This window comes from Oryctolagus cuniculus, chromosome 20 (assembly GCF_964237555.1).
Source record: "Oryctolagus cuniculus chromosome 20, mOryCun1.1, whole genome shotgun sequence".
Taxonomy (NCBI): domain Eukaryota; kingdom Metazoa; phylum Chordata; class Mammalia; order Lagomorpha; family Leporidae; genus Oryctolagus; species Oryctolagus cuniculus.
The window spans coordinates 40,849,506-40,872,875 of NC_091451.1; the positions used below are offsets into that span (position 1 = coordinate 40,849,506).

General features: G+C 46.2%; 1 protein-coding gene across 13 annotated transcripts in view; it reads left to right on the forward strand.

Moving 5' to 3' along the window:
- The first annotated feature begins 2,282 nt into the window (after positions 1-2,282).
- Positions 2,283-23,370, forward strand: part of PAPOLA (poly(A) polymerase alpha) — a 66,098-nt gene continuing 45,010 nt past the window's right edge. For 5 of the 13 annotated variants that reach the window (XM_051835926.2, XM_070065622.1, XM_070065624.1 and 2 more), the window contains exons 1-3: positions 2,916-3,158; positions 22,090-22,263; positions 22,684-22,750. In XM_051835926.2, the coding sequence (XP_051691886.1) occupies positions 3,151-3,158; positions 22,090-22,263; positions 22,684-22,750 (249 nt within the window). In that variant the 5' untranslated portion in view covers positions 2,916-3,150. Of the gene's footprint in view, positions 2,547-2,915; positions 3,159-4,237; positions 4,443-22,089; positions 22,264-22,683; positions 22,751-23,370 lie in introns of those variants that run through there. The other 8 variants (XM_051835924.2, XM_051835927.2, XM_051835923.2 and 5 more) reach the window with 5 other exon arrangements.

Below are 23,370 nucleotides of genomic sequence, written 5' to 3' on the forward strand. Positions count from 1 at the left end.
GCCCTTGACCTGTCCATTTACTAAACCCTAACTTTTTTTTTTTTTTTTTTACAGGCAGAGTGGACAGTTGGAGAGAGAGACAGAGAGAAAGGTCTTCCTTTGCCATTGGTTCACTCTCCAATGGCCGCCGCGGCCGGTGCACTGTGCTGATCCGATGGCAGGAGCCAGGTGCTTCTCCTGGTCTCCCATGGGGTGCAGGGCCCAAGCACTTGGGCCATCCTCCACTGCACTCCTGGGCCACAGCAGAGAGCTGGCCTGGAAGAGGGGCAACCGGAACAGAATCCGGCGCCCCGACCGGGACTAGAACCCGTGTGCCGGCGCCACAAGGCAGAGGATTAGCCTGGTGAGCCGCGGCGCTGGCCTAAACCTTAACTTTCTAACAGGACACATCTCAAGCCACCTCTTACATGAAGTCTACCTTGACCGCATCTGCAAATACACTGTAGTTCCTTTTAAGTGCTTTCAGCAAGTAGCATGATGCCACCCAGAATTCTGTGTATCATATAAATGCTCCTCACTATGCCGTCCAGCTGTCTCACCCTATGGAGGGCAGAGATAAAGAAGGGATGGAGAAACTAGAGACTGAAAGCTTGGAGCTTCACTGTCCATCTCTTCATCACTGCCTTCTCACATGCCCGACACAGGCATGGACTGGGAAATCATCATTCTTTAATTTGTAAATTTCATCATCAGTGCAAATCTTTATAAGTTTTCTTTTGAAAATGTCATGTAAAAATGGCTTTCTCTGTCTCTCTAAAGATTTATTTAATTATTTGAAAGGCAGAATTAGAGAAAGAAGGAGGTGGGGGGGGGAGAGAGAGAGAGAGAGAGAGAGAGAGAGAGAAAGGTCTTCCATCAGCTACTTTGCTCTCCAAATGGCCACAAGGGTTGAAGCTGGGCCACTCTGAAGCCAACAGCCAGGATCCTCCTCCTGGTCTCCTACGTGTGTGCAGGGGCCTAAGAGCTTGGGCCATCTTCCACTGCTTTTCCAGACACATTAGCAGGGAGCTGGTTCGGAAGTGGAGCAGCCGAGGCTCAAACCCAAGCCCACATGGGATGCCGACGCTACAGGCGGCAGCTTTACCTGCTACACCACAGCGCCAGTCCCCATGAGTAAATGGGATGGGTGTTGTCCCTGCCCCCATGGGAGATCAGGATAAGTACCTGGCTCCTGCCATCGGATCAGCACGGTGCACTGCAGCGTGCCAGCCGTGGCGGCCATTGGAGGGTGAACCAATGGCAAAGGAAGACCTTTCTCTCTGTCTCTCTCTCTCTCACTGTCCACTCTGCCTGTCAAAAAAAAAAAAAAAAAAAAAAAAAGATACTGCTTGGGAAACCACACCCCATATTGGAGAGCCTGGGCTTGAGCCTCAGCTCCACTTCCCATATCAGTTTCTTGCTGATGCACGCGCTGGCTGAAGTCCTTGAATCGCTGCCAAGCACGTGGGAGACCCAGGTGGAGTGGAGTTCAGCCTGGCCCAGCCCTGACTGTTGCAGACATGGAGGGAATGAACCAGCAGTTGGGAGTGCTCTTTCGGTCTCTCTGCCTCTCAGATAAAAATTTAAAAAAAAATTCCACACTCGATGCGATATCGATTTCTCTGAATCCCAGGTTTGCTGCAACCTTCTGAAGATGCCCTTGTTTCCAGGGTCCCAGGAGCCTCGGCGGCAAAAGGATCAGGGACCAAGGGGACCACCGGGGCGTCACACCGGAGTCTTCCGGATCTTGGCGCGAATAGAAACGATGCTGTATACTACAGCTTCATGTAGAAAGATGAAAAGCGGGTGAAATTATTTTATTAATACGCTTTCTTTGATGCGTAACAGAAGCAGGATTTCCACACAGAATTTACAGATTTCGTGCTTTTTTGGTGCGAGGAGCTCGGGACTCCGCGTGTCCCGCGCCCACAGCCCGTCTGACGCTCGCGGCCCTATGGGGGCTTTATTTTTCTCTGAGTTCCTTTTCCTCCGGCCAGGTGTTGGACTCGCCTCATTTCCAGGCTGGGTGGCCACCGGCGGCCACGGCTCTCACCTCGGGGCTGCGCACACGCTCGCGCTTCGCCCCGCGCCCTTGAACTCGGGAAAGCCCCGGCGCGACCCCCGAGCCCCGGCCCCGGCCCCGCGGGCGGCTTCCCCGCCTTCGTCCGGCCCCCGCCCCCACGGCCTTCCGCGCCGCACTTAGAACTCGGGGCGCGTTCTGATTCCGAGAGGAGGGGGCGTCCGAGGCGCGGCCCCAGGCTCGCTCTCCGACTCTTTACCGCGGGGCTGGGGCCACAGCCCGGGGAAGCTATGACTCGCACGGCCCTGCCGAGAGCCCCCCGGGCCGCCGCCGCCCCGACTGTCACAGGGCAGAATTAGCTCGCGTTCCAGACCCCCTGGCCCCCCAGGCCCACCCTGGTGCAGGCCCCCGGGATGCGGGAGCGGACGAACCCGACAAAAGCTCGGGCTCGGCGCGCCCGGGCAGCCGGGCGTTGTGCTAACGTTTTTCGCGCCTCGGAGCCGGGCTCGCTCGCGCCCCGTCACGGGACAGTCGCCACACCCTTCAGGTAGGCGTCCCTCCTACCGAGCCGGAAACTAGAAAAGCGGCCCGAGGAACTTGTGCGAACCCGGGCCGCGCAAGGTGCACGGCGAGCGCCTCAGCCTCCGGGACGCGCCGCCCCGGAGACGCCCTCGGGAGCCGAGCGGCCGCTGCAACCGCGGGCAGAGACGAAGGCGGAACCTCCCCCGAGCCGTCTCCTGCCGCCCGCCGCCCAGGGCCTGCCCGATCGCGCCCACCCACCCACCACCCCGCACCCGCCGCCCGGAAAGCGAGAGGGACCCGCCAGGCATCCCGGGGCTGCCGCCGATCCCGCGAACTACACTTCCCGTGAGGCCTCGCGGCGCCGGGTCGGGCTGCTGCGCAGGCGCGCGCCGGCGTGCGTGGCGGCGTCAGCGGTTCTAGAACGTTGCTGTGGTAGCGCTCGGGCGCCATGTTAGGACGAAGGGGAAGGAGGAGAAGCGCTTAAAGCGGCGGGAGCGGGTGCGGGAGTGGGGTTGGACCCAGGGCTGAGGCAGGCCCCCCCTCCCTCCCGCCTCAGTGGATCATGCCCAGGGCGGCAGCGGCGGCGGTTGCGGGGGGGAAGTGACTGGGCGGTGCCGGCGCAGGAGACGATGCCGTTGTAAGTGATTTGTGTTCTGTTTTCTCTCGCACGCCGGCTGGGCCTCGGGGGCGTCGGGGGAGCGGGAAGCGGGTGGCGCGCGAGCCGGACGCCGGCCCCGTGGGAAGGCGGGCGGGACCGAGGCCCTTCCTGTGAGCTCGGCCGCTCGCCGCCGCACTTCCCGGCTCGCTCGCTCCTCGGGCCCCTCGCTCGTGCCCGGCTGGGTCTGCAGCCGTCGGGCCGGGGGCCTCCCCCTTCCGGGAGAGCCGGAGGCGCCCCTGGCCCGATCACTCCCGCTTCTCCGCCGGGGCCGGGGGTTTGGGATGGGGGGGGGACCCAAACAAAACAATGCCCGGCGGCGGGGACCGGGCGGCCCAGCTCTCAGGGTCTGCACCGGGTTCGGGTCCGCCTCCGCCTGGCCCCTGTGCTCCCGTCTTCAGGCTGTGCAGAGCGTGCGCCCGAGTTCCCCTGGCCCGCTCGGCGTGTCCGCGAGTTACAGGCCCGCTGCCCGGGCCCGCACGGCCGCCGCCGGCCTCCCGCGCCGCCAGGCCCGCCCCCGACACGCGTGTGCGCGGCGGTGCTCCCGCGTGCCGGCGTCCGGGGGGGAGCCGGCTCGCCTGCCGCTCCCTCCTCCGGCCTTTTGTTTTGGGTTTCTGGCCGAAGCCCTGAAGCCGGCCCGTCCTGCCTCCGGATCCCACCAGGCCTGCGTCTTAGGGCCTCTGCCCCTGGGGAGGCTGTTGGGAAAGTTTTCTCTCCCTGCCCTCCTGCTCCGAGTGAGGTGCAGCTGGGGCGCCCGCTGTTAGATCGGGGCGAGGCTGGCTTTTCCCGGGGGGCCCAGCCGGTGGAACTCTTAGATCTTGGAGCAGAGAGGCCTCGCGAGTGCCCCGTGGACGCGGGGGCCGGCCGCGCCGCCCCTTTGTGGCGCTGGGCAGGTATGCAGTTTAGACTCAAAGTTGCGCTCCAGGTGACCCCAAGATGCGGGTTTCAGGGTCCCAGCATCTCGTGCAGCGCTCAGATTGAGTGTCTTTTTGAAGGCTTCCGCAGATCGCGCACTCGTGGTTTCGCGATTTGTCTGTGTCCACGTGTGTGTCTGCTAACAGGTGAGAGCCTGACTGGTGCAGACCCTCGAGCCGGCCGGTGCGCTTTGCAGTTTGAAAGGCTGCTTGAGGGCGCTCCTCAGACGCCAGCCCCCTCAGCTGCTGCTGTCCCAGGGCTGCCGCGTCGGGGTTTCTGCGACGGGAACGGTGGTTAGGCTTCACTGCAGCGTGTGGACCTGAAGTCGTAGGATTCGCAAGGCGCTTCTAAGTGAGTCATCTCCCGTGGAATGTTGAAAAGAGGGCTAGGATAACTTAGTTTGAACAAGAATTTTGGGACATTTTCAGTACATGTTGCAGCGGTGTTGTGGTCACGTTGTGTTAGCTCATATTTTATTGCTGTTTTTAGAGACGACTTCTGATAATAATGTCAGTATTGAAAGTGATAGGAAATGTACACCTTAAAGAAAAGTCTCAACTGAAGAAATACCATAGGTAATTCGTGTCTTATTTTTAGGACCTAAAAGTTCCTCTGTTCCTCCTTTTGCCTCCATTCTTCGAGAAAGGAAGGTATAATATGCATTAAAGACCTTAATTTCTTCACATGTCTTTGTTCAAATGAAAAAATGGAAGAGTCAGGATGGCCAATTTGTACATAGATAGTTCCTTTACACTGTGTTTCTTGAAATTTGAACTCTGGCCAGTTTTTCATTAGCTATTCCTTTCATTTTAGCTAAGTATACTGTAGTTCTTCTCTAGTAAATAGATCAGAGATTTCCTAGTTGATGAAAATAGCTTTCTTTCTCATTAATTTACTTGGTTTTTCATGTTCTGGAATTGCACTGTCTTTGATTTTGTTTCTCTGATGTGTTGAGTTGTGACTTCCTAGCTGTATTGTGCTTACTTCTGTAAGCCCGTGCTGCCATTGGTGTAGGTGGACGTGCAGGACTGGGGTGTGGACCATAGGTGGATATCAGAGGGGGCTGAATCAGTTACTTCCCAGTCACTTCAACAGCTTCCTGTGAATGTGCATGAATGCTAGGTCATGGATGCTGACTTCTCTTAATGCCTTTCTTTCTTTTTTTTAAGTCTTTCTCATCTACTTGAAAGGCAGAGTGATGGACGGTGGGAGAGATCTTCCATCTGCTGGTTCGCTTTCTAAGTGCCTCCAGCAGCCGGGCTTGGCCTGGGCAGAAGCCAGGAGCCTAGAGCTCAGTCTGCGTCTCCCACCTTGGTGGCGGGGAGCTGGCTGGGAAGTGGGGTAGCTGGGACGCAAGCTGGCCCAGGTGTGGGACCTGTGTGCCCCAGCCTAGAGGACAGAGGCCTGCTGCAGCACAAGGCCCACCCCTCCTCTGTGTCTTTTATTATAGGGGTGCTAGAACTCAGCTGATGCAAGTGAGGATCTGACCAGAACAGATATGTCGGAACTAGGAATACAGTTTCCTTAAGAGTAGATTAAATAAAAACCATTACAGTTAGGTCATTACAAAACGTTGCGATCAAGTGGCCATATTTTGTCCAAACCTAATAGGTAAGTATTCACCTGGGTTTTTTTTTTTTTTAATATTTATTTTATTTATTTGAAAGACAAAGTTACACAGAGAGAGATTTTCCATCTGTTAGTTCACTCCCCAAATGGCCACAACTGCTGAAGCTGAGCGGATCTGAAGCCAGGAGTTTCTTCTGGGTCTCCTGAGTACATTACCAGGGAGCTGGATGGGAAGTGGAGCAGCCAGGACTCAAACCAGTGCCCATATGGGATGCTGGTGCTGCAGGCCAGGACTTTAACCCACTGTGCTACAGCGCTGGCCTCATTACCTAATTTTATTTTTTTTTAAATAGATATATTTACTATTTATATTTACTTCTTCTGGGTCTCCCACATGAGTGCAGAGGCCTAAGGACTTGGGCCATCTTCTACTGCTTTCTCAGGCCATACCAGAGAGCTGGATTGGAAGTGGAGCAGTCAGAACTTGAACCGGCATCCATATGGATGCTGGACCTGCAGGTGGCAGCTTATCCCACTGTGCTGTAGTGCTGGCTCAGTATACAGTTTTAAAGACAAAGCCTTGGTAAAGCATTAGAAAATAATTTTATTAAATCTTGATCCTTCTTTGTCTTGTTTTTAAAGGTTTATTTATTTATTTGAAAGGCAGACACACACACACACACACACACAGATCTTTTGTTAACTGGTTCACTCCCCAAATGGCTGCTACAGCTAGGTCTGGACCAGGCCAAGCCACAAGCCAGGAACTCTACTATACGGGTAGCAGGGGCCCAGTTACTTGGGCTGCCTTCTGCCTTCCCAGGTGCATTAGCAGGGAGTTGGCTGGAACTGGAATAGCTGGGACTGGCACTCTGATACGCGATGCCTTAATCCTGTGTGCCACAACACTGCAGGGTTTGTCTTTTTAATATGCTGTGATAGTGGAAAATAGAATTATTTTGAGAAGAGCATTTGGATAGCTAAAATGGTGCTTTTTTCATTTGCATCTAAAAGAATTTGTTTTTTTAGGGCCGGCGCCGTGGCTCAATAGGCTAATCCTCCACCTTGCGGCGCCGGCACACCGGGTTCTAGTCCCGGTCAGGGCGCCGGATTCTGTCCCGGTTGCCCCTCTTCCAGGCCAGCTCTCTGCTATGGCCAGGGAGTGCAGTGGAGGATGGCCCAGGTGCTTGGGCCCTGCACCCCATGGGAGACCAGGAGAAGCACCTGGCTCCTGGCTCCTGCCATCGGATCAGCGCGGTGCGCCGGCTGCAGCGGCGGCCATTGGAGGGTGAACCAACGGCAAAGGAAGACCTTTCTCTCTGTCTCTCTCTCTCACTGTCCACTCTGCCTGTCAAAAATAAAAAAAAAAAAAAATAATAGAATTTGTTTTTTTAAATCATAAAATACTGGAGGCAGCCTAACTGTATTAAAGGAGAAGTTTTGTTTGAGCGCATGGTTTTGGAGAATCACAGTTGAAGGACCAGCAGCTCCTGGCGGCGGTCTTGTTGATGGCAGGGCCCAGGTGTTGCAGTGCATCACACAGAAACACAGCGCGTAGGCGGTGCAGCGCGTCACCTAGAAACATGGACACCGGAGCTTGTCTGTGTGGTCTCTTGTCGAGCAAGAAGGATTTCATCATGGAGGCTCCACTCTAACCTCCAGATGCCACAATTAGAACCATCAGCGTAAGATTTTGGGGACCAAACCTTTAAGACATGGGCCTTTGAGGGATAGTCAGCATACAAATTAATATCCAAACCGTAGTGATGAACTATAAGTATTTGTACTTGAGGGTTCAGACATTTACTTGAGAATGAAGTGAGCCTGTCAGTTTAAAGAAAGTAACTGCTAATATTTGCAGCCAGTGAAAAACTCAAGTTTTCAGGGCAGGTGTTATAGTGCAGTGGGATAAGCTACCACTTGGGGATACCTGCGTCTCACAAGGGATTACCTGGTTCAAGTCCCTGCTACTCTGCTTTTCACCCAGCATTCTTGCTAATGCTTACACTGGGAGGCAGCACATGATGGCTCAAGTACTTGGGTTCTTGCCACGCACGGAAAACCCAGATTGAGTTCTGGACTCCCGGCTTTGTCCTGGCCCAGGCCTAGCTGTTGGGGTTTTAGGGAGTGATGCAGCAGTTGGAAAATTCGCTTCTCACTCATATTCTTGCTTGGTCACACTACCTTTTAAATAAAAAAAAAACACAGTTTTTTTTTTTTTTTTTTTTTTTTTTTTTTTTTTTTGACAGGCAGAGTGGACAGTGAGAGAGAGAGACAGAGAGAAAGGTCTTCCTTTGCCGCTGGTTCACCCTCCAATGGCCGCCGCTGCAGCCGGCGCACCGCGCTGATCCTGGCAGGAGCCAGGAGCCAGGTGCTTTTCCTGGTCTCCCATGGGGTGCAGGGCCCAAGCACCTGGGCCATCCTCCACTGCACTCCCTGGCCATAGCAGAGAGCTGGCCTGGAAGAGGGGCAACCGGGACAGAATCCGGCGCCCCAACCGGGACTAGAACCCGGTTTGCCGGCGCCGCAAGGTGGAGGATTAGCCTATTGAGCCACGGCGCCGGCTAAAAAAAAACACAGTTTTAAAAGCAAGTTTTCAAGTAAAAACTAGAATTTTGGAAAGCTTATTTCTGCCACTGTGAATCTGACAGCTTTCTACTACTTTAAGATATTTCTGATGGAGATCGATGATTATATTAATGAATATGGTTTTCTGATACTGTGTAATGTGTTCAAAAGGTGCACATAATTCAGTGAACCTGTATGTTCCAAATGATGAATCTTGATGTAATAAAATATGCAGGTGAAAAGTGCATTCAAAATACACAAGGTACACAAGATTTTAATGCATTATAGTTTAAGGTTTTAAGTTGTAACTTTTTTTCTAAGATATTATTTATGTATTTGAGAGGTAGATTTACAGAAGGGTCTTCCATCCACTGGCTCACTCCCAAGTGGCCACACCTGAGCTGATCCGAAGCCAGGAGCTGCTTCTGGGTCTCCCACGTGGGTGCCAGAGCCCAAGTTCTTGAGCCATCTTCTGCCAGAAGCAGAGAACTGGATAAAAGGAGACGCAGCCGGGACATGAACTGGCACCCATTTGGGATGCTGGTGCTGTAAGTGGAGGCTTTAGCCCACTACGCCACAGTGCTGGCCCTTGCATTAAACTTGTGCAGCTTTGGTGTAATGTCAAAGCTGTCCGTCCATAATTATTTGAGAAAGGCTATAAAATACACTCTTTTCTAACTTTAGTGTTGATATGATACCAGGTTATTTTCATATGTTTTAACCAGAGCAATTTTGTTTTGCAACAGATTGAATGTAGGAGCAGAGAGGCCATCATTGTTTTAGCCTGATTTAAAAAGCTGTGCAAAATTGCAAAACGGTGATTTTTTTACTAAATTTTTTGAAGTTAACATATAATGAGTTTCTTGTTACTTAAATGAATAAATGCTTCAAAATTTCTGTTATAATATTCAATGCAATAAATATTGGCAGCCATAATCCATGTAAATACATTTTTTTTGGTGTGCTCAATAAATTTTCAAGAGTTGATAAGGGCTTCTGAGACCAAAAAGTTTGTGAACTGCTGCCGTCTGTCTGTTGCCAGGGTGAATGGACTTTTGCAGCAGTGACGCAAATAGCTCAAGTAGCTCGTGGTGGGTTTTTGAACACAGGCTGGAGGGAAAGGACACACATGCCCACTCTTGAGGTGGGTTTTGTTTGTTGTTACTGAAAAGCAGTGTGTTAGATCACCTTTAGGAGGTGACATCAAACCAGATTTTGATTCTCAGATTTTATTTATTTTTTAATGTATTATTATTATTTATTTGAAAGTCAGAGTTAGAGAGAGAGAGGAGGAGAGGCAGAGAGAGAAAGAGAGAGAGAGATCTTGCATCTGCTGGTTCACTCCCCAGTTGGCTGGAATGGCTGGAGCTGTGCTGATCCAAAGCCAGGAGCCAGCAGCTTCCTCTGGGTGTTCCCATGTGGGTGCAGAGGCCCAAGGACTTGGGCCATCTTCTGCTTTCCCAGGCTATATCAAGGAGCTGGGTCAGAAGTGAAGCAGCCTGGACTGGAACTGGCACCCACATGGAGCTTGCCCACTACACCATAGTGCTGGCCCCGATTCTCAGATTTTAATATACAGAGAATTTTTTTTTAAGTGAATTGCTTGCCGCTCAGTAAATATTTCTGGTTTTGGAATGTGGTGTTAGACCTGGAGTATGTTTTGTATTCATGCTTTTTTTGACAGAAGTTGGGAGGGAAGACACAGGTTGGCTAAGTTATAGGCATATTTAGTTCCTATTCCTGGATTCCCACACCCCAAGACAAATGTCTTCTTGCTTGATAACATAACTTTAGCATCTTCTTGTTCATCAGAACATTCCATTCCTTCATAACTAAGTCAGCTCCAAGTTAACATTGCAGTTGCACATGTGGTTGCGTCTAGGCAAGTTTATAAAAGCTTCTGGTGAGACGAAGTAAGACCATTTGGATTGTTAGCTCTTATTTGTGTGTGTGTGTCTTTATGTTAGGTGTTCTAATTGTCTAGCAGTTTTTAAACAATTGTACAATCTCAGTTTAAGATTTACAAGGCAGCAGCATTGCAGGAGGCGTTGGTTCCTCTTAAAGTTGGTTAAATTGAGACTCAACGTAGTTCCTTGACTAAGGTGTTCAAGTTGCTGAACTGTCGGATGGAGCTTAAATCAGCTCTAGATCCCATGTTTTGTTTTCCTTCCTGGCTGTACTATCTCCTGTGGACTCTGTTGAGTTTGTTCACATGTAGAGTAGAGTTAATTTCTTTTTTTAAGATTATTTATTTATTTGAAAGGCAGAGTTAGGAGAGACAGATCTTCCATCTGCTGGTTCACTCCCCAAATGGCTGCAGTGGCTGGGGCTGGGCCAGGCTGAAGCCAGGAGACCATCCAGGGCTCCTGTCAAGCACCTGGTTCGCCTGCTTTACCAGGCACATTAGCAGGGAGCTGGATCAGAAATGGAGCAGGTGGTGGCTCAACCCGCCGTACTATGATGCCAGCCACTGAGTAGGATTTTTTTTAAACTCAATTTTTTTTGTACATAGAGCATTTAAATCTTCCATTATTTACTGGTAACATAAACACGTATGCACTATGTAGTTGTAATATATAGAGTGTTTAATATACTGTAGCAACTAATATACTCTAGAAACGAGGCCTTAGTATGTGTTTTTGGTGACTTTGTTGACTTAGTTAAAATCATGTGCAGATTTGCCACTTACCTAGCTTGTGGCCACTACTTTCAAGTCTTTGGGTTGTAGGCCTGCAGAAATGTGTAGCATTGACATTTGTGGAAATTTGAGAAAAAAGTGGAAGTGTATTTCATAATGAAAAATATGTTGAGATTTTGTTGGGTATCTTCCTTTTCTATAACAGGATTGTCTTCAGTGTATATTCTGTCTTTTCTAGAAATTGGCTTCTTATATTTAATGGCAATTTTCATCGTTTTTGGGTGGTTCAAGAATAATGTTTCTGTTATTTTGGTAATCAGAAACATTTAAATTGCATTTTCTACAGGTAATATACATAATATGATTTAATACATTTTTGACCATTTTTATGACACATATTTATACTTTTTCAGTTCTCTGCTTTTCCTTCATTTTCAAATTGATGCAGGAGTAGGTGATTTTTTTCCTAGATTTTCTTTTCTTTTTTTCTTTTTTTAAAATATTTATTTTATTTATTTGAAAGAGTTAGAGAGAGAGAGAGAGAGGTCTTCCATCCTCTGGTTTACTCCCCAGATGGCACAACAACAGGAGCTGAGCCATTTCAATCCAAAGCCAGGAACCAGGGCCTTCTTTTGGGTCTCCCACATGGGTGCAGGGGCCCAAGGACTTGGGCCATCTTCTGCTTTCCCAGGCCATAGCAGAGAACTGCATCAGAACTGGAGCAGCCGGGACTTGAACTGGTGCTCATATGGATTGCCAGTGCTGCAGGCCGGGGCCTTAATCCCCTGCGCCACAGCTCTGGCCCCCACACTCTCCTTTTTCTAACTTCTCCCCACTGATCAGTAGAGAGAGGCAAGGGAGCAGTTGAAATACCCCTAGGAAGGGAAGAAAAAAAAGAAGCCTGGCCATTGTAGTAACTGAATAACACCCTTTCGCTGCGTGATGAACCCTGCAGTCCCAAAGTTTGACCTTGGCCTTCATCATGCTTTATTCTTCTTGAGCATAAATTATTACATCATCTATGTTTGACCTTGTGCTGCTGTTTCCCAAATACTGGCTAGTTCATTCACCTGAATACATTTTTTTTTTTTTAAAAAAGATTTATTTATTTTTTCATTTATCTGCCAGACAAAGGGAGAGACAAGGAGAGAGACATCTTAATCCTCTGATTCTCTCCCCAAATGGCCCCAACAGCCAGGGCTGGACGAGGCAGAAGCCAGGAGCCTGCAGTTTCATCTAGGCCTTCCTTCTTGGATGGTAGGGGGCCACACCAATTGGGCCATCCTCTGCTGCCTTCCCAGGAATATTAGCAGGGAGCTGGATTGGAAGCACAGCGGTCGGAATTCAGACTGGCACTCAGATATGGGATGCTGGCCTTGCAGGCTGCAGCTTGGAGCTTAACCCACTGCCCCACAAGTCAGTCCCAGAAATACATTTTAAAGAATGTAGGAAGGGCCAGTGTTGTGGCACAGCGGGTAAAGCCTCCGCCTGCGGTGCCTTTATCGCATGCAGGTCCTGCTTTCGGGTCCTGCTCGAGACCTGGCTGCTTCACTTCCATCTAGCTCCTTGCTAATAATGTGCCTGGGAAAGCAGTGGAAGATGCCCCAAGTGCTTGGACCCCTGCATCCACGTGGGATGCCCTGAAGATCCTGGTTTCTAGCTTCTGCTTGACCAGCCCATTGCTGCCATTTGGGGAAGTGAACCAGCGGGTGGAAGACAAACACTGGTCTCTATCTTTCTCTCTCTCTCTTTTTAACTCTGCCTTTAAAAAAAAATGTGGGATATTCACTGAATGCGTTTTGGTGGGCCAATTAGCTGTTCTTAGAATAATTTCTTAATGCACAGACACATTATCTTGGGTATGTGCTTTCCTCTAAGGTACTGTCATTATATACTAAGCACCTGTAAAAGAGATTATATTAGTTCTGCTAGGAATTAATATTTAATATGCATTGAGATACTGTAGAGAGATCCATTGTTTTTTTTTTCTGTCCATATCTTTTTCTGTGCTAAAGACCCTTAGACAGCAAATTATGTATACTTACACTGAGTAAGTGACTATAGTGTGTCTGATGGCTTCTAATGTTCATCTAGCAAGTTAAGCCTTCAGTTTTGACCTTATAGGAATCATAAAACATTTTCTGTTGGGTAATGGTTTTTGGGGAGTTGACTGTTAATAGCATGAGACACAGTTTGTTCAAAATACCCAATACTAGTAGGCAGGGATTTATCAGTGGTCTGAGCTTTGTATGAGTTGGTATGCAAAGGACAGATGTTAACTTTGGGAAACAGTGCTGGTATGTGATGTCTCTACTGTGTTAGCCATCTGCATAGACCTCCTTTCTGTCTCCTTGACAGTCATTTAGTGTGTACACCTCATTAACGTTGTTTGTCCTTCTAGCAAAGTCAGGATTCTGGTTTATTTCAGTAATACATTCTTCAAGCTTTTACAAACTTGGATGTACATGTTGTTAAGGATCTGACCCTCATACTAAATTTGAGATTGCCATTAAGAACTGAGACTATCTTAACATCTCGGCATTTCTGATTTTAGTTTTGTCTTTCAGATATATTTGGTGGCTTGGTAAAGTTCAGAGTAATAAATACTTTGTTTTTTCTGTTTTATTAAACACTTTTTTTTTTTTTTTTTTGACAGGTAGAGTTATAGACAGTGATAAAGAGAGCCAGAGAAAGGTTTTCCTTCCTTTGGTTCACTCCCCAAATGGCCCCTTTGGCCGGTGCTGTGCCAATCCGAAGCCAGGAGCCAGGTGCTTCCTCCTGGTCTCCCGTGCGGGTGCAGGGGTCCAAACACTTGGGCCATCCTCCACTTAAACACTTTTTAACACTAAAAAAAATTTATTGAAAGGTAAGCAGACAAACACCCACCCACACACCTATTGCATCCACTGATTTATTCCCCAGATGCCTGCACTGGCAAGTGTTGGGCTAAGTGGAAGCCAGGAACCGAGAACTTGGTCTGACTCTCCCATGTGGGTGGCAGAGACTGAACTACTTGAACCATCACCTTCTGCCTTCAAGGGTAGGCATTCGCAGGAAGCTGGAATCAGGAGTGTTGTAGAACCAGCGGGAATGTGAGCATACCATAAATACTATACTTTCAGATAAATATAAATTGGATGACAAAAATGTGCTTTTAGAAAAATTATGGGGGCTGGTGCTGTGGCGCAGCGGTTTACTGCCTTGGCCTGAAGCGCCGGTATCCCATATGGGTGCCGATTCTAGTCCCGGCTGCTCCTCTTCCAATCCAGCTCTGCTATGGCCTGGGAAAGCAGTAGAAGATGGCCCAAGTCTTTGGGCCCCTGCACCCACGTGGGAGACCTGGAAGAAGTTCCTGGCTCCTGGCTTTGGATTGGTGCAGCTCCAGCCATTGCGGCCAGTTGGGGAGTGAATCAACAGATGGAAGACCTCTCTTTCTCTCTCTCTGCCATGCTTTGCTTTGAATTTACTGGTTTTTTTTAGGATTTTTATTTTAATTATTTGAAAGTCAGAGTTGCCCAGAGAGAGGTTTTCTATCCACTGATTCACTCCCCAGTTGGCTGCAATGGCTGGAGCTGTGCCGATCCGAAGCCAGGAGCCAGGAGCTTCCTCCAGGTCTCCCATGTGGGTGCAGGGGCCCAAGGATTTGGGTGATCTGCTTTCCTGGAAAAGTAGAGAGCCGGACAGGAAGTGGAGCAACCAGGACTCGAACTGGTGCCCGTATGGGATGCTGGTACTGCAGGCGGTGGTTTTACCTGCTATGCCACAGTGCCGGCCCCTGAATTTACTATTTCTAACTGCAGACTATTGCACTCAAAAATTCACTTACAATTTTTGGTTTATTTTACTTCTTTATACTAATAAAAACACTATTTTAAACTTTTTAAGCTAATAATCAAAGGCTAATTACTATTTTTAATTGCGGAATTGTTTGTTGCTTCTGCTGCCCAGGACTTTTTGTAGTGTTGGTGGGTTTTACTATCATTGTCTGAATTTATTGGTGAATGAATAGCAGAACTAGTTGATCTTCAACTTTTGTTTGATCATTAATATTTACTTTAAACGTAATCTAACAAATTGAAAACATTTATAATAGATGAAATGAAATTCTTCCATCTCAATTCTACTTGGTGGTGTTTTTAATCACACATAAATATAACATGCAAATAGTTTAATGTAACGCTACATATTGTGAAGTATGTACAGAGGTGCCCGTACCTCTGTATGTATGAAACATGTACAGAGGTGGTGATTAGAGGCCATGGAGTCAAATACCTAGGTTCATGTCTTGACCCAGTAAACTTAGGCAAGTCTGTTTTCTCCTCTCTTCTGTAAGATAAAATAGCAGAATTGTTAGGACCAGTTGGGAATAATATAGAGTGCTTGACTCACTACTTGGAATATGTTGACTTCAGTAAATGCTAGTACCATGATTATATTCTGCAGCTTTTTTTAATTTGGTGCATTTTGGGCATCTTTTCTATTATGTCTACTATGTACTTAATTCTTTTCATACGGCATAGGAAGCATGTGCTGTAATTAACCAGCACACGCTTACTGTGTCTTCTATTCATGGACTTTTAGGTGATTGCCAGTTTGTTTTACTGTGTTGCATCTAACATTACAGTGAGCAACCTTGAGTATCTTTTTGTGTTATTTCCATTGTGAAGGTCACATTCCAGATACTGTCAGGTCATGAGAGAATGGAGTGGGTCCCAAGCATGCTGCCTTCCCCCTTTTCTTCTGTGGATAGCTCTGGGGTACACACTGCTCATTAAATCTTATGCTCATTTAAAGCTTATTGTTGACCCATGTATTGGCCTGTTTTCTTTTTTTATGATTTATTTATTATTTGAAAGGTAGAGTTACAGAGAGAGAGAGGGAGAGAGGGAGAGAGAGAGGGAGGGAGGGAGGGAGGGAGAGAGAGAGAGAGAGAGAGAGAGAGAGAGAGAGAGAGGTAGGTCTTCAATCCACTTGTTCACTCCCCAAATGGCCGCAACAACTGGAGCTGGGTTGATCCAAAGCCTGGAGCCAGGAGCTTCTTCCAGGTCTTCCACACAAATGCAGAGGTGCAAGGACTTAGGCCATCCTTCACTCCTTTCCCAGGCCATAGCAGAGAGCTGGATCAGAAGTGGAACAGCCAGGACTTGAACTGGTGCTCATATGGGATACCAGCACTGCAGGTGGTGGCTTTACCCCCTAAGCCACAGTGCTTGGCCCCTGGCCTGTTTTCTAATTCTGTGTTACCTATAACCCAGGAGTGACCAAAAATGTGTATTTTTATGTAGTTTTTATATTTTAAAAATGTGTTGTCAAAAAAAAAAAAATGTGTTGTCGATTAAAGAGAGTATGCTTTCCAGCTTCAAGGAATCTTCTTTTCTTGTATTTTTAAATTTTCTTTTTAAAAATAATATTTATTATCTGAAAGGCAGAGTTATGAGAGAGAGAGAGAGAGAGAGAGATATCTTCATATGGTGGTTCACTTCCCAAGTAGCTGCAATGGCTGGAGCTGGGAGGGTCCAAAGCCAGGAGCCAAGTGCTTCCTCTGGCTCTCCCATGTGAGTGTCGGGCCCAAGGACTTGGGCCATCTTTCTCTGGTGTCCAAGCATTTTTGTGAGGTTGATTGCTGGAGGCGAAGATGCTACAGATAAACTTTTAAAATTGATGTATGCATTTTTAACTTTGAATATTGCTGGATTACTTTTTTAAATGATGCACCTGGTTCACTTCCATTGTAAGAGAAAGAGTGCTGATTTTCTTACACCTTGGCCAGCATTGGAAGTTTATAATAAATATTTTGTTTTTACCAGATGTTTGTCATTTTTGCATTTTCCAATCTGATTGTCTGAATTTGTTTCCCTGAGTTGCAGTGAAACTATTTTTTAGTGATTTCAGAATTCTGAATGTATTAAGACCTGTTTTGGCATTAGGTAATACATTTTTTCTTTTATTTGCTTTATTTTTCCTTATGTATTTTTGCTATTAAAAGTTAGAGCTTTTTATATAAGCAAATGTTTTTGTGCATGGCTTTTGTGTTTTGTGTCTTACTTAAATATGGTTCTGAAAATAGTGCTCATTTTTTAAAGGTTTGGTTGTTTGTTTATTTGAAAGGCAGTTAGAGGGTTTTTTTTTTTTTTTACTTTGTTAGTATGCCAGTAAACATTGATTTTCAAGAGTTAAACCAGCTTTGCATTCTGTAATAAAATCCATTTTGTCATAACACATGATTTTTTTAAAAGATTTTATTTATATGAGAGAGTTACAGAGAGGGAGAGACAGAGATCTTCTGTCCATTGGTCAGATCTGTAGTCAGGAGCCAGGAGCTTCATCCAAGTCTCCCATGTGGGTGCAGGGTTTCTCAGGCTCATTAGTAAGGAGCTGAATCAGAAGTGGAGTAGCCAGGGCTCACGCTGGCCCCCATACTCATTTGCTTTTACTACCTCTGTAATTCTCAAATATTTGGAAATCATGGCATGATTTAAATTTTACTGTAATAGCTGACATTATTTGAATATTCCATCTTTTCCTCATTGACTTGTTATTTGCAAACATTCATAATTTGATTATTTGGGTATATGGCTTCTAAACTAGCTAACAAATCGTAGGAGTTTGTACTATTTCAGTTAATTTCATATTTATACCAAGATTTTTTTAAAGATATCAGACACTTTTAATGAAGTTGTTTTGCAGCATGCCCACCCCTACCCCAACTTGTGAGTGCAGAGCGTACATGTTGGTAAACTTGGATGCCTAAACTTTCAAACAAATTATCTACCCAAAATAAATAGCCAGCAGTCATATACTGATTTTACAAAAATGTTACATTTTTTTTTTTAAAGATTTACTTATTTGAGAGGCAGAATTACAGAGAGTGAGGAAGAGATCTTCCCTCCACTGGTTCATTCCTGATACGGTCACAAAGGCTGGGGCTGAGCCAGCCGTCAGCCAGGAGCCTGAAATGCCATCCAGTCTCCCACATGGGAGCAGCCATCTTCCACTGCTTTCCCAGGCACATGAGCAGCGAGCTGGATTGGAAGTGGAGAAGCTGAGACTCAAACCAGCAGCCACATGGAATGCTGGCATTGTAGATTTTGGTTTAACCTGCTGGCTCCTGTCACTATTCTTTCTCAGGAACTAAATATCCTAGTTAGATTCAAGTCCTGGACCAAAAACTTTCCATGCTTGCAAACTGCTCTTTATTGTTACAATTATATTATAGTTTAAAATTCTTAGTCTGTGATCTAGAGTAGAGATGCAATAAATTCTAAGGTAAATCCATAGATATACAACTTACCAAGAGTCACATGACTAGTGACAAGTGAAACCAGAGTTGTCTGACTAGTAGCAGAAGTAAAATCAGGCCTCCTCCTCTGTTTATTACATTCCTTCTGAATTGAGACCAGACCTTGTAGACAAAATCTTGACGGCCATTACCAGAATTTAGAGTTTTAGGGAGATAACTTGCTAGTTGTTTGCATGGTGGATCTGTGTAAAGAGAATAGAAGGAAGGAGTTGAGCCAGGATGTCCAAGAGCCAGAACTTGTAGTGGGATTGGAATTGTTACATAGAATGTTGTTAAAGATTACAAGGAAAGGTGGGTGTTGTCTTGTGCAAGTGTTGCCTCGATGAAAGTATAAAGGAATCGCTCCATATTCTATGGAGAGAAGAGTTCTGAAAATACACTTTACACATGAGAAGAAAAAGGGTGGGGCACAGAGGGTTTGACTGTCTTATGATGGCGGGTTATGTACTGTATGTGTTTATAAATATATTACCTGATCCAGAAGTGATGCAGACTTCTAAGAGTGCTTCAGTCAATCTGTATATGTAGCAAGATGTTTACATTAGAGAAAGGTGGAAAGGGAAATACAGAAATCAGCAAGAACCTTGGACACTAAAAATAGTTCAGTGAAAATGTGAGAATACTTTTAAAAAGTTTGTGGAAAATAGAATTAAAAGGTAAACTCTATTTGGTGCAAACATTTTGAAACCCGTGGCATAGTTATGTTTATTTTTTTCCATAATTTTCTATGCACTTTTGGGAGATCCTTTTTTTATTTTTGTAAAGAAGATGGCCACCAGTTTCACTCTGGGAATGCTGGCAATATCCTAAATGTACATACAAATCATATTCATGAGATTAAGGTAAATTAATGGCTCAGGAAAAACATGAGTTTTTTTTTTTGTTTTTTGTTTTTTGTTTTTTTTTTTAAGATTTATTTATTTGAAAGAGAGAGAAAGAAACCTTCATTTGATGGTTCACTCCCCAGATGACCACAGCAAACCAGGTGTGGACCAGGCCTAAGCAGGAGCCTGGAACTCTGTACAGGTCTCTCACATGGGAGGAGCTGAAGTACTTGGTCCATATTTTGCTGCTTTACCATGGGCATTAACTGGGAGCTGGATCAGAAGTGGAGCAGCAGGGACTTGAACTGGCACTCATTTGGAATGACAGCATCACATGCGATGGCTTCATTCATTATGCCACAGTGCTGGCCCCAACACAGTGTTCCGTATATTGAAAATTGGAAGGGGTCTGCACTGTGGCGCAGTGCCAGCATCCATATGAGTCCGGCTGCTCCACTTCCGATCCTGCTCTCTGCTGTGGCCTGAGAAAGCAGTGAAAGATGGTCCAAGAGCATGGGCCCCTGCACCCGCATGGGAGACCCAGAAGAGGCTCCTGACTCCTGGCTTTGGATGGGCATAGCTCTGCCCATTGCACCACTTGGGGAGTGAACCAGCTGATGGATGACCTCTCTCTCTGCCTCTGCCTCTGCCTCTCTGTAACTTTGCCTTTCAAATAAATAGATAAATCTTTAAAAAAAAAAAAAGCCAGAAAAAAATGTTTTTGAATCAAAAATACTGTAACGCTACTATTCTTTTCTTACTGTCTTGTATGAGTTGTAGAAGTTTCCTAAAGGAAGTCGGTGCCGCGGCTCAATAGGCTAATCTTCCGCCTGTGGTGCCGGCACACTGGGTTCTAGTCCTGATCGGGGCACCGGATTCTGTCCCGGTTGCTCCTCTTGCAGTGCAGCTCTCTGCTGTGGCTCAGGAGTGCAGTGGAGGATGGCCCAAGTGCTTGGACCCTGCACCCGCATGGGAGACCAGGAGAAGCTCCTGGCTTCGGATCAGCGTGGTGCACCGGCCACAGCTGCCATTGGGGGGTAAACCCACGGCAAAGGAAACCTTTCTCTCTGTTTCTCTCTCACTGTCCACTCTGCCTGTCAAAAAAAAAAAAAAAAGTTTCCTCAAGGAGAATAATGTCTGAAGAAAATTAAATATAACAAAAATATTTCTAGAAAGTGGGCAGATATCTAATATTAGTTTTCAAGAATGGGAGGCAGAGCTTTGCATTCGAGATCTCGTGTATGGTGTTCCAATAGATTGTGTATGTAAAGAATCCTTACTCATCTGAAGTTTGTGTTCCATACTGCCCAATATTGGAGTATATATTTTTGTTAAAATGGCAACAAAGTTTCTTTTTTAATATTTTAAAGGCTCAACTCTTAATTTTTAAAAATATTTATTTATTTATTTGAAAGAGTTACATGGAGCGAGAAGGAGAGGCGGGGAAGGGGGTCTTCCGCCAGCACTGTAGGTGGCAGCTTTGCCCGCTGCACCACAGCTCCGGCCCCCGATTTTTTTTTTTTAAGATTAATTTATTTGAAAGGCAGAGTTACGGAAAGAAACAGACAGCTCTTCCATCCACTGATTAAGTCCCCAAAGCCAGGCTGTGAGGAGTCTGGAACTCCAGCCAAATCTCCCTTGTGTGTTGCAAGGGCCCAAGTAATGGGGCTGTCTTTTGCTGCTTTCCCAGGCGCTTTTAGCAGAGTGCTGGACTGGAAATGTCGCAGCCCAGACTCATGGAAGCCTCTGTTGCAGGCTGCTGCCTAACCTGCTGCACCACAGTGCAGAGCCCAGCAACAAAGATCTTTGAATTGCTTTATTACTCTTACTTAATTTGTGCTGTTAAAAAGGAAAAACTTGACTTTCTTTAACATACCATAATGATTGATGTTTACTTGGGACATTATGGACATTGAAGGCACCTGAAAGCCATTCTTGTTTTTGGCAACCATTTTTATAGGAAGCACAAATATCTTCTTAGAAAATTATTTGGGGGCCGCCCCAGTGGCACAGTAGCTTAATCCTCCGCCTGCAGTGCTGGCATCCCATATGGGCGCCGGTTCTAGTCCCAGCTGCTCCACTTCCAATCCAGCTCTCTGCTATGGCCTGAGAAAGCAGTAGAAGATGGCCCAAGTCCTTGGGCCCCTGCACCCATGTGGGAGACCCAGAAGAAGCACTTGGCTCCTGGCTTCCGATTGGCACAGCTCCAGCCGTTGCAGCCATTTGGGGAGAGAACCAACGGAAGGAAGACCTTTCTGTCTTTTCCTCTCACTGTCTGTAACTCTCTCAAATAAAATAAATAGAACCTTAAAAAAATTATTTTATTGGAAAGAGAGATAAACAGGTCTCCTCTCTGCTGGTTCACTCACCATATGCTCAAGTCCATAAGCTAGGGCTGGGCCAGGTCAAAGCTCTGAACTCCATGCTGATAGGGGCCCAAACACTTGGGCCATCATTTCTGCCTTCCAGAATGCATTGGTAGGAAGGTTGGTTTAAAGAGGAGTTGCTGGGACTGGTGCTGTGGCGCAGCTGGTTAAAGCTCGTGGCCTGCAGTGCTGGCATCCCATATGGGTGCCAGTTCAAGTCCCGACTATTCCGTTGCTGATCCAGCTCCCTGCTAATGCGCCTGGAAAGCAGCGGAGGATGGCCCAGGTGCTTAGGTCCTTGCACCCACGTGGGAGACCCAGAGGAAGCTGCTGGCTCCTGGCTTTGGATCAGTTCAGCTCTGGCTGTTGCAGCCATTTGGAGAGTGAACCAGCAGATGGAAGACCCCTCTCTCTGAGTTGCTGCCTCTCTCTGTAATTCTTTCAAATAAATAAAATAAATCTTTAAAAAAAAATAAAGTGGAATTGCTGGGACTCAAGTCATCACTCCAACATGGGTCGCTGGTGTTGGAAACAGTGGCTTGACTGGTTGTACTGCAGTGCTGTGTCCTGCTTTTTGTTACTTTTAAGAAAATGTTTTTTGAAAATAAAAATTTGGGGTGTATGGCAGGGAACCAACTGCTTAGAATTGCATTTTACTAAAGTAGTTTTCTGGCCATGCTGGTTGTTTGAAATTAGATTGGGGGGCAGTAATTATATCCAATTCCATTTTTAGTCCAGTTACAACGCAGGGATCACAACAAACACAGCCGCCGCAGAAGCACTATGGCATTACTTCTCCCATCAGCTTAGCAGCCCCCAAGGAGACCGACTGCATACTCACACAGAAACTGGTTGAGACCCTGAAGCCCTTTGGGGTTTTTGAAGAGGAGGAGGAGCTGCAGCGCAGGTAAATAGATAGATGTATGTTTGTGTATATACTTTTTAATTTATGATTTTAATAATGTGGAAATTAACTTATTTTGAGGCCTTTTCTACTCAAATAAAAGTTCTGCGTTATTCTCCCAGATTTGTATGTATGTTCCAGCCGGGGGATAAACCTTTACTTTTTTCTACATAGAGTTCTAAAGCCTCTTAAGTTTGATTTTTGATGCTTTTGATTATTACCGTACAGAATTGTCAGGGGAACGGTGAATGCTGTACCCAGAGTAACAGGCCTTACAAGCTGACTAATTAAATACTGTGCTTCTGATCACTTAAAAACTTAGATTTTATGAACCACCTGTTAAACACATTTTTCATTTAATCAGTTTAACAATGTGGAGTAATAATCAACTTGATACTTGATTGGTAATTGCTTTATCAACAGGATTTTAATTTTGGGAAAATTAAATAACCTGGTTAAAGAGTGGATACGAGAAATCAGTGAAAGTAAGGTAAGGTAACTTTTTTGTATATGAAATAATTTGCCATCTATAGCCAGCTGATAAGATATATATGGCAGTTACCTTACGTGGCATCAGCTCTGATTTGACTGGATTTGGAGTCTTTAACATGTAATCATTTTAGACTGTTGATAACAGATACTATATTTTACTTATTTTGACAGCAAGAAAAACTGAACTGAGTTTAGTACTCATCGTAAGAACTTTTTGTTGTAGTATTTCAGAACTGAAACTCACTAGTAATAAACTGCCTGTATACTCTTCACAGAAATAGCAGATATTACCCTGAAAAGGTCCCCTAAAAATGTATACTTGCCTGAGAATCCTGCTGCTCTTTAAGGAATCCTGCAGTGAACCCCATTTAGGTTTTTAAGTATTAGACGCTCACATTGAATATCTTTGTTTAGTTTTTCATAAGAACATTCTCTGAGTTCCTAGTACTTCATTCTGAATACTTACAGAAACAACTCCTGCATCCTTGGCTGGGCTTCTGGTGAAGGAAATGTTTTCTGTATGTGGAGTTTATTTGACCTACTTTTGCAAACACCATAAATAGTGACAATTTTTCCAGAGTGGTACAGAATGTGTATTTACTCTCTAACACAACTGAA